Source organism: Macaca fascicularis, chromosome 17, assembly GCF_037993035.2.
Source record: "Macaca fascicularis isolate 582-1 chromosome 17, T2T-MFA8v1.1".
NCBI classification, from domain to species: Eukaryota; Metazoa; Chordata; class Mammalia; order Primates; family Cercopithecidae; genus Macaca; species Macaca fascicularis.
Genome location: NC_088391.1, coordinates 92,252,148 through 92,267,231, shown reverse-complemented (window position 1 = coordinate 92,267,231; position 15,084 = coordinate 92,252,148). Strand labels below are relative to the sequence as shown.

The following is a 15,084-nucleotide window of genomic DNA, read 5'->3' as shown; positions in this document are numbered from 1 at the left end:
AACGTGAAGAGTTCAGAGCAGTAAAGTCTGGGACAAGAGAGGAAGGAGAAAAGCAGAAGGATGCCTGGCTCATGTCACTCTCTCAGGCTGCATCTTTGTTCATGATGGTGTTGGCACCGTCTTCCTACATCTGCGGGGGAAGCAGCACCGATACCTCTCTAAATTGGTAGCTGGACACAGATGGTAATGGAAACTGTAACAACAGGTGATCACTTAAGGGGTTAAGTAAAGAGGACAGGCAAGAACAGCATGCTGTGAACCATAATTTGGAAGACAGGAGAAGATTCAAAAGACTTTAATACTGAACCCAAGAGAGCTGCAAGGGAAAGAAATGACCCATAGTGTTGCAAGGACATTGCAGTTAAAGAAAATGGAATATTTTAATTTCAATACCATGAAGAGGGGGCTGGAATGAAGTAGGGAAAGTATATACCAATAGAAATGAAATTGCTATCACAGAATACAAAAATTGGATCTTAACCATTTAAAACAGCAATGAACATGAGATGAATGAATGTTTCCTGAGTTGCTATAAGCTGTTTCTGCGTAAAAGATTTATTAATGGACACATTGTGACTGTGTGACCTCTCTCCCGATATTGAACTATTTAAATACCAACTTCTTTTAATAAATGTAGGAAACCTTTGGAAAGCCAGGTTTTTCAAACTTTGTGTACTGTCTTATGAAGGACACTTCAGTAAACAGAAAAAAGAGATATTGGCTTATAAAAACATAATAGTGATAAGGCTAAGATACACAGAAGCAATTTCCTATCAAAATAATAAGCTTACCTAGGATACTTAAATATCCCTACTGGTTTTTATCAGAGGAATAATAGGTCTGCCGTATGCAGTTATATTGATTCAACATGAATGAAGGCATAAAACAATATTTCTGTTTGTAAATGAACATTACAATCAACCACCTAAAATTAATTTTGAATTCCTCATGTGTTTGTAACTTAAATTTACTTTACTTTACTACTTGAATATAATATTTAATGTATTAAATCAATGAAATTTCTAGAGATCCAGGAGCTACTTGTTGAGTTTTTATGTATGTGTGGATTAGCCAGGTATCTTTGGAGCTTAGATCATTTCTTGGGCACTGTTTGATTAAGTGGCACCTGGGAGCAGGTAAAGTGAAGGTAAATGTCAGTGACAGCTAATGTCATTCAGTTTTAATCACACTGTTTTGGTTGGTCAGATAAAACTAAAGTGGGAATTTTTAAAAAACAATAAATTCTGGACAAGTATTTTTCTAGATAAATCCATCATCAAAAATCATTTTTGCTTTAGATGGCGTATTGATAATAAAGGTGCATGGAATTCGTATGCCCATTGTCTCCACTGCTCAGTGAAAGAGGACTTGTGGAAAGATCTATAAAATTCCTCATATAATCTTTGAACTACATGGTGAAACCACTCTTTTACTTGCTCCTTTGTACTGTCATCTTGAAGGATTTCTAAAAGATTCTATGTACACTCAGTATTTGGATGTATAGGAGACTGTCATTGAAGAGGCATCTCAAATTGAGGCCACCAGAGTTCCTTCCCCACTACCAGTAAATCAGAGAGAGAGAGAAAAAAAAAACACTTTAAATACTCTGCATATATTTACATGGGATATCAAAGAGTTCCAAACTCCAGTTATACAACATAAATTAATTAGTGCAGCCTACTGCAAAGCCCATATTCAAACTCAATATTCAGGGCAATAACAGCCTGGAAATAAGTAGCATGTCTTAAAGCCAGTTAGCTTTTTTCTTCTGGGAATAGGAGGCGTATCAGTCTGTTTTCACCCTTCTATAAAGAAATGCCTGAGACTGCGTAATTTATAAAGGAAAGAAGTTTAATTGACTCCATTCTGCATGGCTGGGGAGGCTTCAGGAAACTTACAATCATGGTGGAAGGCACCTTCTTCACAAGGCAGCAGGAGAGAGAAAGAGTGTGCGAAGTAGGAACTGTCAAACACTTACAAAACCCATCAGATCTTGTGAGAACTCACTCACTATCGTGAGAACAGCATGGGGGAAACCGCCGCTGTAATTCAACCCCTCTCTCCACACGTGGGGATCGTAGGGATTATAATTCAAGATGAAATTTGGTGGGGGACACAGCCAACCCATATCAGGAGAGTTAGGCAGAGATACCTGACCAGGTAGATAAAGGAGCACGTAATGATGGAGGTAGGTGCTCAATACAGGCAGATTTGGAGCTGCTTTGTTCTGAGTTTCTGTATTTTATTCTCTTTTCCAGTGAAAACTGCATCTGCACACACACACACACACACCACACACACACGCGCACACACTGCAAACATGTTCTTGTTCTTTTTGAACTCCGGTGAGGACTAAGTGGCACCCATTGTCCTTAGTTAGGTTTCTTTCTCTAGATCCATGGAGCACCAGATAGGAGAGCCAGTGAACCCGCCTGATGTTAAAACTGCAGGGCTACGTTTTCGTTTTCCTGGCTCGGCACAGCTGTGCACTGCCTGAAGCGCTCTTCTTCTCTGTTACCTGCCTTGAGAAATTCTCTTAATAGTCCTCAGCTTCAGCATGGTCAACTCTAAACCCCTTACGCGTTGTAGTCAAACAGAGCTTATTTTAAATTTCAAGTTTGCTTGGATGGCCTTGGACAAGTTATTACCTGCCTTGAGGCTGGCTTTTCTCGTGCATGTATAAGAAGATGAGATTTTTTTAAAAAATTTTTTGGTTAGGGCTGTTGTAAAGATCAAATAAAATATAATTGCTAAGTATCCCAAACATAGTATATATCCGTAGCCATTAGTTCCTCACCTTCCTTTAAGACTCAATCCAAGTGCTAATCAAATGGGAAGTCTCACAGTCCACTCAGGGATCTTCAGGTACCACCTGCCTTTATAACAGTTCTTCTCACATTGTATTGCACTTACTTGCTATTTGAGTCCTGAGGACTGACATACAATAACCCCCTTCAATTGACTGCTGAGTTGTGGAAGGCGATAGCAATGGCCACAGGGAGGTGATGTCTGTCACAGGATGTAGATGTTTCAGAATTGTGGAAATTTAAGCAGTAAGCAGGCATCTCATCTCCCACCTCAATGTAATTTCATGAAAAATTTACTTCAGAGTAGCTGGAAGAATTTAGATAATTACTGCATTCATTTAAAAAAATCTCCATTTAGAGGAGGTTCTTCCCCCATTCTTTCTGGCCTCACTCCCCTCTGGGGAGGACAAAATTGGGAAATCAGCTTGGGACTACTGTTGGAAGTAAGAGACGTCTGTGAATGTCATGTTAAATTAACACTGGGGAAATCATGGGGAAGATCTGTGCGTTTCGTCTGTATTAGTCAGCAGTGTTCTAGCACAGAGCACCTGTATGTGGAGACAGCTTTAGGTATAAGAGCATAGATCTAAAAAGATTTTCCCAATAATATGTCTGCCCTAAGAAGCAAACCATTTTACTCTGTCTATTCTAAATCACTAGCCTCTAAACTGCTTATGAAGTGCATAAAATAATCTATTGCATTGGGAGAAAAAAATCAAGCTTCTATTGGTATTAATTTTGTCTCATCCTTTTAAGTTTCTATTTTCATGTGTTCATTATACACTATGGAATAGAACACATGTATGCCTTACAAATACATAGATCTATGTGGGGAACTCAATTTTTTGATGAGAGGAAAGATGGTTTAGATGACAAATACAACTTTTCCTTTTCCCAGACTGTGGTTTTGTGCTTGCTCACCAAAGCTAACCTCAGCATGCTCAAAAGGAAGCAGAGTTCCAGGGTGGAAGCCCAGCCAGTCACTGACTTTGGTCCTGATGAGTCTCTGTCGGACAACGCTGACATCCTCTGGATTAACAAACCAGTAAGTTTCTTCTTTGAGTATGGAGAAGCGTAAGTGGATGTAAGAGAAATTTGATTGACGAATGCAAATATCATGTAGCTTTGGCTTCAAAATGTCTGAGCTGCAGTAGAATATGGATGAGGTTCAGAGTCTGGAAGTAGAGAACAATCCAATGAAATAGTGAGATGCCGCTATGAGTTATTCACATGGGAAGATGCACTGGGTGGTCCGATCCCCTCCCCTCCCCTCCCCACACTGCACACTGTCCTCAGAGTCACGTGGTGTGGTGATGATACCACTTCTCAGGCTGATCCGAATCTGAGGTCCATGATGAGCAACCTGTTCTTAACGAACTTCCTTTACTTGTTGTCAACATGCCTGAATCCATGAGACAATAAGCACATGTTTGGAATTAAAGGTCTCCTTCTGATTTGCAAGTTTTGAGTAAAAGGTCAATGAGATAATGGCTAGTATCTCTGAAGAATTTGTCACCTTCGCTGCCTAATTAAGTTGATGAGGATTTGAGAGGAAGAACTGCTAGGCTAGGCACCACTGTATGCCAGAAAGCATAGCAACCAGAGCTAAATCTGACAGGCACGCATGTCTATGAGTGTTGAAAACTCAGCTCTGCAAAACCGAGCAGGATCAACTTCTTACTCATCTCATGGTTGGTGCTGAAGTAACAAAAGGAAATGACCTGTTGCCTCTTGCAGTGCTTGTCTTTCCCCTAACCGTGATACACACAGGATCTGCTTGGACTCTTTGCTGTCCTTCCCAATCTGTCTCCCTCTAATCTGCCCTCCAGATTCCTTCCCCAGCCTGCTCACATTTGTTTACCTATTTCTATTTTTATTCACATCACCCTTCTGCTTTATAATCATGGAAACATCTGTATTACCTTCATTACAAATTAAAATCTGTTAGTATGACATTCCTGCTTCTTTTCATTCAGGACCTAACCTGTCCAGTAACTGCTCCTTTCCCATGTCAGCACAACATCCACTCAAGCCCCATCAGCAGACTCCTACTCCTCTAGGCTCTCTGGCTTGTTCACACTGCTTTCCTTTGCTCGTACTGCTCTCTGGCCCCAGTGACCCTTTCCCGGCTCCTCTGATGAGTCAAATCCTCCTCATCCATTAGGACTGGCTGAGATGTCACCCCTGGCATCCTCCTCTGAAAGGCTTATTTCCACCACAGACGGAATGAACTTCTCTTCTCTTTCCACTTAGCTTGTTTTATATTTGTATATAAATATAATGTTATCTATAAATAACTGTATATTTTATATACATCATATGTGTATATTTACATTATATACATTGTAGATCATGTATATATAATACATATATTTATGGCTCTATTGTCTTATGTATATATACATGTTATATGCACATACATATAAACATATAACAGGTTAGATATCACATATATACACATTACATATACACATATATGTGTTAACACTATGCATATTACCTATACATATAATTTTCATGTGTGTATAACATATATACTTGTTATATATGCATATGTGTTAGATGCATGTAAGATATACATATATGTATACATGCATATAACATGTATGTGTAATATGTGCATGTGTTATATACATGAGACAATATACATAATATATGTATATTATGTCTTATCTAGAACATGTTTTATAATGTTGTATAATATAACATGTTTTTGCCTCTTGCAGTGCTTGTCTTTCCCCTAACCATGATACATGCAGGATCTGCATGGACTCTTTGTTTTCCTTCCCAGTCTGTCTTTCTCTAACCTGCCCTCCAGACTACATGTATTTACATGTATGTGTATATACACATAACGTATTATATACATACATATAACATGCTATGTGTATATACACACATTTTTATATATATAGTACATTCAAAGGTGTTTTACTTCTTGGACTGCAAAATAGGAGTCAGAAGTGTGTTGCTTCCATGTTTTGTTTCCTGCACCCAGCATTCTGACACATAGTAGGCCTTTGTTCATGCTTAGAGGATTGAATGGAATAGAGAATGAAGCGCCCCTAACTCTTTCTTAGCGTCCACCTTATTACAGAACTTTCTGCGAAGTTATGAAGAAGGTAGTATCAAAGATGTAGCCTTGGAGGCACTTACTAAAATTATTAATGCTTCAGTAAAATTCTGTCTTTAAACTAAAAACTGGTTTGTTGTTGAAGAACCTATATTTGGAAGCTCTTTTGTGTAATTAGATTCTTTACGTTGAAAGTCCAGATGGGGCTAAATTCACACACCGATGTTTATTGAAGTGCTTCCAAATTGCATGAAAGATACATCAACCCTTAAAGTAAATTGAATCATCAGTGGCTTGTGTGTTATGGAATTAGCAGCATAATATCTTCATGTAAATATTATAACTGTCAGATAAATATTGTAACCCACTCATCAGCTGCAAGTGTCTGAGTCTCCTGAAAGTTCTGACAGTCTTTTCTGTTTTTCATATTGAGTGTTTGCTAGTATACATAGCTGCAGAATCCGTCTACCACAAACCTAAATTTTTTTCAGAGAGTATAATATCAAAGAATTATCATGATTTCATATAGGTCCAAGATAGTCAATAAAAACATATTTGGATTACGTTTAAGAATTGTGTACTAATTGATTAACTGGTGATACTAATTGTGTGGGTTTAGCATGGAGATGCAGTTAAGTATTTTTTTAACCCTAGATGTTAGTTTTTGTAATAAAATATTGAGTATGAGTGATTGTATGTCCTGTACATATATTCGTGTAAACACAAACATACTTATCTTTAATTCTTTCTTCTTATTTTGGGGTTAAAGAAAATCTTCAGATAGCAGACATGCCTCTAGTGTTGCACAGAAAGTTATTTTATGGAATTTTGAAAGATGTATGGGCTAAATTTGTATAAAATATGTTCTCCAAAATAAAGAGAAAAATCTATTCATTATTTTGTTAAATGTAGGATGAGACCAGATTTTTAAAAAGTTTCTTTGTATTTTTATACAAAGACATTATACATAAGATACAAATAGAAAGGAAATTCTAAATATGGCATATGTTATGTATCAATTCATTTAAAAAGCATTTCTGATCTACTATGATAGGCCCTTGTGCGAGATGTTAGGGAAGTTACAGTAAATATAGTATGACCCCTAATTCTAGGTACTTATAGTACAAAAATGAAAAAAAAAATAATGGCACATCAAGTTCCTATGTGACTAAATTACAAACACATATTTTAATTGAACCAGAATCTTCCTATATTGTAGTCCGATGCCAGGAGGTTATCAGATGTTTTGGGGAGCCTGATCAGGTTCCATCTAGGCTTTGGGTCTTTGTGATGCATGACCCCAGAAATGCCCCCACCTTTCTATCTTAATGTGTTTATGTGGAAAATAGGTGGCTTGAGAATTAAATGATATAAAGACATGCGAAAGTATTTTAGCACATTATATGCACTTAGATGTTAGTTTTCTTCTTCTTCAACTCCGTATTAGTGACCTATTTTAACTTCAGTATTATATTTTCCACTTAGTGTGGTTCATAATACAAGTTTGAGATTTCAGTTATGGCGCCATGTAATAACTCTGGACCATCATTGCAGTGGGTTCACTCTTTGCTGCGCATCTGTGCCATCATCAGCGTCATTTCTGTTTGTATGAATACGCCAATGACCTTCGAGCACTATCCTCCACTTCAGTATGTGACCTTCACTTTGGATACATTATTGATGTTTCTCTACACAGCAGAGATGATAGCAAAAATGCACATCCGGGGCATTGTCAAGGTAAGCGTTCCCATGTCATTTAAACTAAGAACCTAAATGCATCGCAAATCTTAATCCGTTTATCATATTTGCATGTTCATTTCAGTAAAACAAAACATCATTTTATCTTATACATATTGAAGACCTTTTTAAAAAGGCGTAACTCCAGAGATTGGGAGAAATTGTTGCATGGGACATTTTAAAAGTTAAATAAATTTTATGAGACACAAAGTCTTGGAATATCTTGGAAGGAACAAGATGGTTTGACTAATAGCTGTGTGAAGTCCAGAGTAGGGTTATTCATGCCACCTAGAGCTGAGCCCGCGACCCAGCATAGGGTCTGGCCCAGAGAAGCACCTTATTTTTTGTTGACTTATGGAGTGCAGCATCAGAGTCACATGGTAGAGTTAGAGCATGATAATATTGTAGCAGGATGTCATTTGCTTGATGTGTTTTGAAGATCGAAAGGGAAAAAAAAAAAAGGACATGAGACGGTAAAAATTTCTGGGACCAAAAGGAAAATAATATGTCATGTGAAATAAGTAACAATTGGAAACAAAATAAATATAAAAATTTTTAATTGGAAAACAAAGGAAAAGAAAAAAAGAAAATTTCTGTCACTGGATGTCTTTTCCTTTTGTAGCACTGATCTTTACATAGGTTAAACATATGTAGATAATGCTGTCCCTAGAGTATTTAAAATTGTACTATTTGGGGAAACAGTAATAGCAGTGCAGATTTTAGGGTTTGGCAAATGACAGACGACTCAGATCCTAGTTCTTTCACTTACTGTTGTATCAGCATCTCAAGTTAGCTAATTTTGGTGGGAAAGTGTTTTATTTTGTACAAGGATTTTGAAAATCTACTGAGACAATGTAATGATCGGTCAATTTCATTGCTTCCCTTTTATACATAATTCATTGTGTGCCATCCTTGAAAGACAGAGATCACAGACAATGCATTACCAGGTTCATGTTTAACTTTTTATTGTGGACTTTAAAAAATTTACCCCAAAGTATATTACAGTTATAATGTGAATCCCTGTAACTAAACATCAACAATTATCAATATTTAGCCAATTCTGTTTCATTTTAAAGCAAATCTGAGAAACCAAGTCATTTCAAAATCATTACTTTTGTATTGATAACTGATAACATTTTCTTTTTTATATAACCACCATACCATTATCATATATAGCAATATTTTATATATGACAAAATATTTGTAGTAAGACTTAGCAATAATTCCATAGTGTAGGCTAATCCGCAATCCATGTTCATATTTCCTGAATTGTCACAAATTTTTTTTAATAGTTTGTTTCTTCAAATCAAGACTCAGACATGGTTTACACAGTATATTTGATTGTTTTTGTTTTTGTTTTTGAGACGGAGTTTCGCTCTTGTTGCCCAGGCTGGAGTGCAATGGCACGATCTCGGCTCACTGCAACCTCTGCCTCCTGCATTCAAGCGATTCTCCTGCCTCAGCCTCCCGAGTAGCTGGGATGACAGGCCTGAGCCACCACACCTGGCTAATTTTGTATTTTCAGTAGAGATCGGGCTTCGCCATGTGGGTCTCGAACTCCCGACCTCAGGTGATCTGCCCGTCTCGCCCTCCCACTTATGTTTCTTTAGTCTCCTTTGAGTCTCTGTAAGTCCATTAAGTTTCAGCTTTTCACATCCTGCAAAAAAATTATCTTGGTCATTCATCCATTGGGAAACATGTGTCTTTTGTCTTGCGGAAGATTCTACATTTGAGATTTGGCTAATTGCTTCCAGATGGTGCCCTTTAATAGTTTCTGTGTACTCCATGTCCTCTGAACTGCTTTGTATTTTGACCAGCAATGCCCACAGGTGCTTCTTTCCCACGTGATCACCGCAAAATATGTCAGACTTCTGGATATTTGCCAGTCGGAAGGGTGGGAAACGGTAATCCGCTGTAGTTTTAATTTGCATTTCCCTTTTGAGAGTGAGGTTAAGCAGGATTTTATGTCTCAAGAGCCATTTTTAAGTTACATTTTTTCAATCAAATTTTGGCCACTCTGTGTGTGTTAGAAGTATCAGCCCTTTGTGCTATAACTTGCAATTGTTTTTCCCAGTTTGCCTTTGTCATTGGCTTGGTTCGTGGTTATTTGTACCATACACAATTCTTATCCACATCATGGACAGACTTTCCATTGTCTGCATTTTATGTCATACAGGAGTGTTTTTTAGGTTTCCTCATATAGATTTTGCACATTCTTAGTTACATTTATGCTTTGGTATTTTATGTAATCATTTTGTTATCTGTATGAGGTCTTATCTTCCATTACCTATTCTAACTTGTTCTTTTAAATGAAGGCTGTTGGTTTCTATACATTAATATCATATTCTGCTACTTTACTAAATGTACTAGATTCTTGTATTAGTCATAATAGTTTTCCCACTAATTCTTTCGATGCTTCCATATCATCATATCATATGCAAATAAAGAAAGATTTGTCTTTTTCTTTCTAATTTTATGCCACAATTGCTTTTACTTACTGAAAGTAAAATAAATGAATTGACTAACACTGTCGGTAAAATTTTAATAGTAATAGAGGTAGTGAACATTTTTGTTTCATTTTGGTTTATCTAGAACACCTCTAGTGTTTCTTCATTAACTAGTTTGAAAAATTGGGGTTTGAAGTATGTATACATTATCAGATTAAGTGAATAAACATTAATTTCACATTTTGAGAGTTGTATCATGACTAGCTTTTTAATTTGTCAAATGATTATTTTTAATTTGTCAAATTACTATTTTTTCCTTAGTGCTTGTAATAGAAGAGATTTTTAAATATTGAGTTATCCTTCCATTCCTATAAAGAAAAATCCCTACTGGGTCAACATACATTTTTATTCTATTTTAATGTGCTGTTTTGTTATATATGTTTTATTTTCCTTGTTTTAAATTTGGTCTAATCTTTGCCAGGTTTTGATATTAGATTTTTCATGTCTATATAGGTGGTGGGCATGTATGCATGCTATAAAATAGTCTGAGCACTCTTGAATTGTTTTCGCTTTAAAAAGTTTGGTATAAACCACCTGTGAAACCATCTGGTCCTGCTGCTTTTTTGTGGGGCTTCCTTTGTGGTATTTCCTATTTCTTCTATGGAAATTAGCTGTTTTATTTTTAGTTTTATTTTATGTTGTTTTGTTTTGTTTTGTTTTTGAGACGGAGTATCGCTCTTGTCGCCCAGGCTGGAGTGCAGTGGCACAATCTCCTCTCACTGCAACCTCCGCCTCCTGGGTTCAAGCTATTCTCCTGCCTCAGCCTCCCAAGTAGTTGGGACTACAGGCACATGCCACTGTGCCGGGCAAATTTTTTGTATTTTTAGTAGAGATGGGGTTTCACCGTGTTGGCCAGGATGGTCTCGATCTCCTGACCTTGAGATCCACCCGCCTCGGCCTCCCAAAGTGCTGGGATTACAGGCGTGAGCCACCGTGCCAAGCCTATGTGTTCATTTTTTAGTAGAGACAAGATCTGGCTCTGTTGCCCAGGCTGGAGTACAGTGGTGCAATCATAGCTCACTGCAACCTCCAACTCTTGGGCTCAAGAGATCCTCCCACCTCATCCTCCCATGTAGCTGGGACTACAGGTGTGTGCCACCATGTGTGGCTGATTTTTAAAACTTTTTTAAAAGAGAGGGTCTTGCTATGTTGCCCAGGCTGGTCTCCAACTCCTAGGCTCAAGCGATCCCCCCACCTTGGCCTCCCAAAGTGCTGGGATTACAGGTGCGAGTCACGGTGCTCAGTCAAAATTGTCTGTTTTGAACTTGCTTGGTCTACTGGGGTCTATTTGGTGAAGTATATTTTCTTAGGAAATTATCCCCTATTTATTTTGTTTAATTATTTGGTAACATAGATTTGTGTAAATAGCTTTTATTTCCTCTGATTAATATTTTCTCCTGATTTTGTATTTTTTTGTTATTTTGATTAGAGTTTTTTGTTGTTAGGTTGGCTAGTAGTATTTTTTGTATGTTTTGTTTCATTTTATTTTACGTTAGCCAATTGGTTTACTCATTTTGTTGATTTTTTTTTTTTGAAGAAGAAGAATCAGCTTAATTAATTAATATAATTTAATTAATTTTTGTTTTATATTTAGTAGTTTCCTTGTTTTATTTGGTTTACTTTGCTGGTCTGTTTCTAACTTTTCGAAGGCGTTTGTCTCACATTTTCATTTCTCGGGACTCTTAAATCTGCTGCTTCCTTGCCTTGTGGTTAAAATGTTAACCACAAGGATAATGTTAGCCAGCAGCATAAAATGTTACTGCTGAGAATGTTTTTACATTCTAAGTAACTTGATCTTTTCTCCTGAATATGGAAAGAGACTTTCCCTTTATTGGTAAAGTCAGTAGTGCTATGAGAATGTATGTTATCTTTTTGTTGACAGCTATGGATATATTTTCCTAGGTTCATCATGTGATATTTATTTATTTTATTTCATTATTCTTCAGGATTCCTTTGGTATTCTAATTACACCAGGATCTATGTTTTGGTCTTTGCTTTGTTTTCTTTCCATGTGTTTCTTTCCTGTTTTTATCTTTTCTACATTCTATTTCCCTTGCTTCACTCCCCATGCTGTCCTCTCACTCCTGCGTCCCCTATATTTCACTCCTCTTTCTCAAATGCTTTTTTCATTTCTTTTTCGTCATTTCCCAAACAGTTTTTTTTTTCTTTTTAGTCTCCTATCATTTAGACATCATTTCTGTGCTTTCTTTCTAGTTTTGTTATACTTTTGGAGCTTCTCTTTGTTTAAATTTCTTTTGGTCATGTTGTCATATTCTATTATAGTCTTCATCTGCTTTGAGTGTTTATTTTCTATGTATATGTTTATGTATTATTTTATTTTTTTTTATTATTTTTTAAGACAGCGCCTCGCTCTGTCGCCCAGACTGGAGTGCAACGGCTTGATCTCGGCTCACTACAACCTCCGCCTCCCGGGTTCAAGCGATTCTCCTGCCTCAGCCTCCTGAGTACCTTAGATTACAGGCACGTGCCACCACACCCAGCTAATTTTTGTATTTTTAGTAGAGACAGAGTTTCACCATGTTGGCCAGGCTGGTCTCAGACTCCTGACCTCAGGTGATCCACCTGCCTTGGCCTCCCAAAGTGCTGGGATTATAGGCATGAGCCACTGTGCTCGGCCTATGTATTATTTCATTCCTCTTAGTCTACAATGTTTTCACAAGGGCCTCATCATGATCCGTCTGTTTGGTTGTTTTTCTCGTTGTTCACATGAAATGGGAGTTTTTCCTGCACATTGGGTAGAGTACCCTCTGCATACTGTCAGTACGAGGGGTCCCTTCACTGTTGTTAACCTGATGGGTAAACATGGAGCCTTTCCGTGTACCGACCATCATGTTCTGAGCTCTGGAATGCTGGCCCAATTATCGAATTTTTCTTACCCACTGGCCCCAGTGTCCCTGTTCTACTCAATTTCTCTTCTAAAGATGGGGCTGTGGTCTGGAAAGGAGTTTTTGTTGGGTGTACTTAGGAGTTTCTAATGTTCCATTGCCTCTGATCTTTCTGCAGTTCCTCGGGGACATCGGTAGTCATTTATTGTTGTTTTATTCCTCTGTTTTACAACTAGTTTACATTTCTACAGATTTTGCCATTTATATTGAGGCTCACCTTCTGAGATATCTGCTCAGCATTCCACAAGTATTTATTAGTGATTTTGGGATTATAGAATTCTACCTGTTTGTGGAAGAGGTGGGCCTCCTCCATGGCTTCAATGAACAGATTTCAAGATGATTCCAACATTGTCTGTATCTTCCACAATGTGGCTAGGCTAGTTTTTATAAGCACTAGGTTTAGATAAGCAGAGGTTCAGAAAACTGGGCCTGTCTCAGGAGGTCATGTTGGGAGAAAGTTGGTCTTGGGAGAATGCTAGCATCTCTTTTATTCAGTTGTAACTGTACTCCCCTGGACGTTGCCCAGCCCTAGCTCACATTCTGTGATTCACTAGAGGGCCGTGAATGGCCCTGTCACTTGTGTGTATATTGGTTATCTGGGCCATGGCAACCTTTGCCCATGCATTGAAAGATCTGAATATTCTGGGTAAAGCATTTTGTGATTGAAATTGCCATATGTTGACTTCTTTAAGGTTCCATTTGAATGAAACAAATGAGTGACATTTTCCTAGAAGAAAGTTTTGTTTTTTAAGTTATTACACAAATTAAGACTTGGATTTCACATCACTCAAATGATAGTAGGCACCCTGCTAACTGCCACAGTCTAACGATAAAAAGAACAGAGGCATACTTAATACATAAATTATATACTCATTCCCAAGTGAACAGAGTAGTGAGAGTACATAAATTTTAATAATTTAAATGTTAGAAGTTGAAGCAATAGTTAAAACAGAAAAAAATAATTTAGGATCAAATTGTTTTCAAAATGCTGTAAATTAACCATTTCCAGTATTTTAACATTTTCATCAACATTTGGGTGATGAGCTATTTACTACAACAAAAAATTTTTATTTTCAATCTGTAAGAAATGAAATTTAAAATGAAAATCAAATATGGTTTTTCTGGTTTTCATTCAGAAGTAATTGAATCAAATACAACTGTAATGCAGATTTTAGTAATATTGCACTGTTAACATCTTGAAGTAGTCAGCTCAACTTCATAGCTCAGTAAAACTGATATTTTATGTTTAAATGCTTGCTAATGTTTTAGTTAAATATGAGGTCTGCCTATCCTGAACCAATCTTTAAATGTATCAACTCACTGAATTTTTACCATCATGGCCTGTATTATTGTTAGAGGGTAATAATTATATCAGTAACTACTGTCATTTTCATGATATTAAATCTAAGCCACAGCTTTATCATTTTCGTACTGCAGACTTCGTCAAACATGCATGTCATAACAGATACAGCTCAAAGAGTATATTGGCCTTGATATTACGTTCTTATATTCAAAACTTAAGTTTTTAATTAGACTTTATTTTAGCAAAATGTCCTTTGTCACATTAAATGTATGTTGCTAATTTACATTTTATTAGCTTTGCATTTTTGTATTTGTAAATTTGTTTTGCTTTTACACTTACATGAGAAATGTGTACATATTGTAGATATTTAAGTTACATCATAATAAAAATACAACCGTCACATCGAGGCTCTATGATACCTTTTGGAGGACCTCTCTCTTATATTACTCAAGTTTGAGTTACTGTGCTTTCTTCAACTCTATCATAATTTTTTAAACTTTTGTTAAAACACCTGTCTGCTGTAAACCTTATCTTTTTTCATACTTTTTTTACCTTGATACATTTGCCAATAGCACTGCAGTTTTCTCTCAATCTTTAGTCTCTTCACCCAGAGTAATTTGCAAATATGTGCTGTATTTTCTCGCTAACATTTAAGCTTGTATTTCTTCATACATAAATGGGAACGTTATGAATATACACGTTCTATTTTAATCTTCAGGTTACACTTTTCATAATAAGTTTTCATCCTGTT

General features: G+C 36.8%; 1 protein-coding gene across 2 annotated transcripts in view; it reads left to right on the top strand.

The window, feature by feature from the left end:
• The window catches only part of NALCN (sodium leak channel, non-selective), a 349,771-nt gene that overhangs the window by 13,586 nt on the left and 321,101 nt on the right, over positions 1-15,084 (top strand). For both annotated transcript variants that reach the window (XM_065533451.2, XM_015439488.4), the window contains exons 2-3: positions 3,706-3,852; positions 7,435-7,617. In XM_065533451.2, coding sequence (XP_065389523.1) covers positions 3,745-3,852; positions 7,435-7,617 — 291 coding nt within the window. In that variant the 5' untranslated portion in view covers positions 3,706-3,744. The remainder of the gene's footprint in view (positions 1-3,705; positions 3,853-7,434; positions 7,618-15,084) is intronic.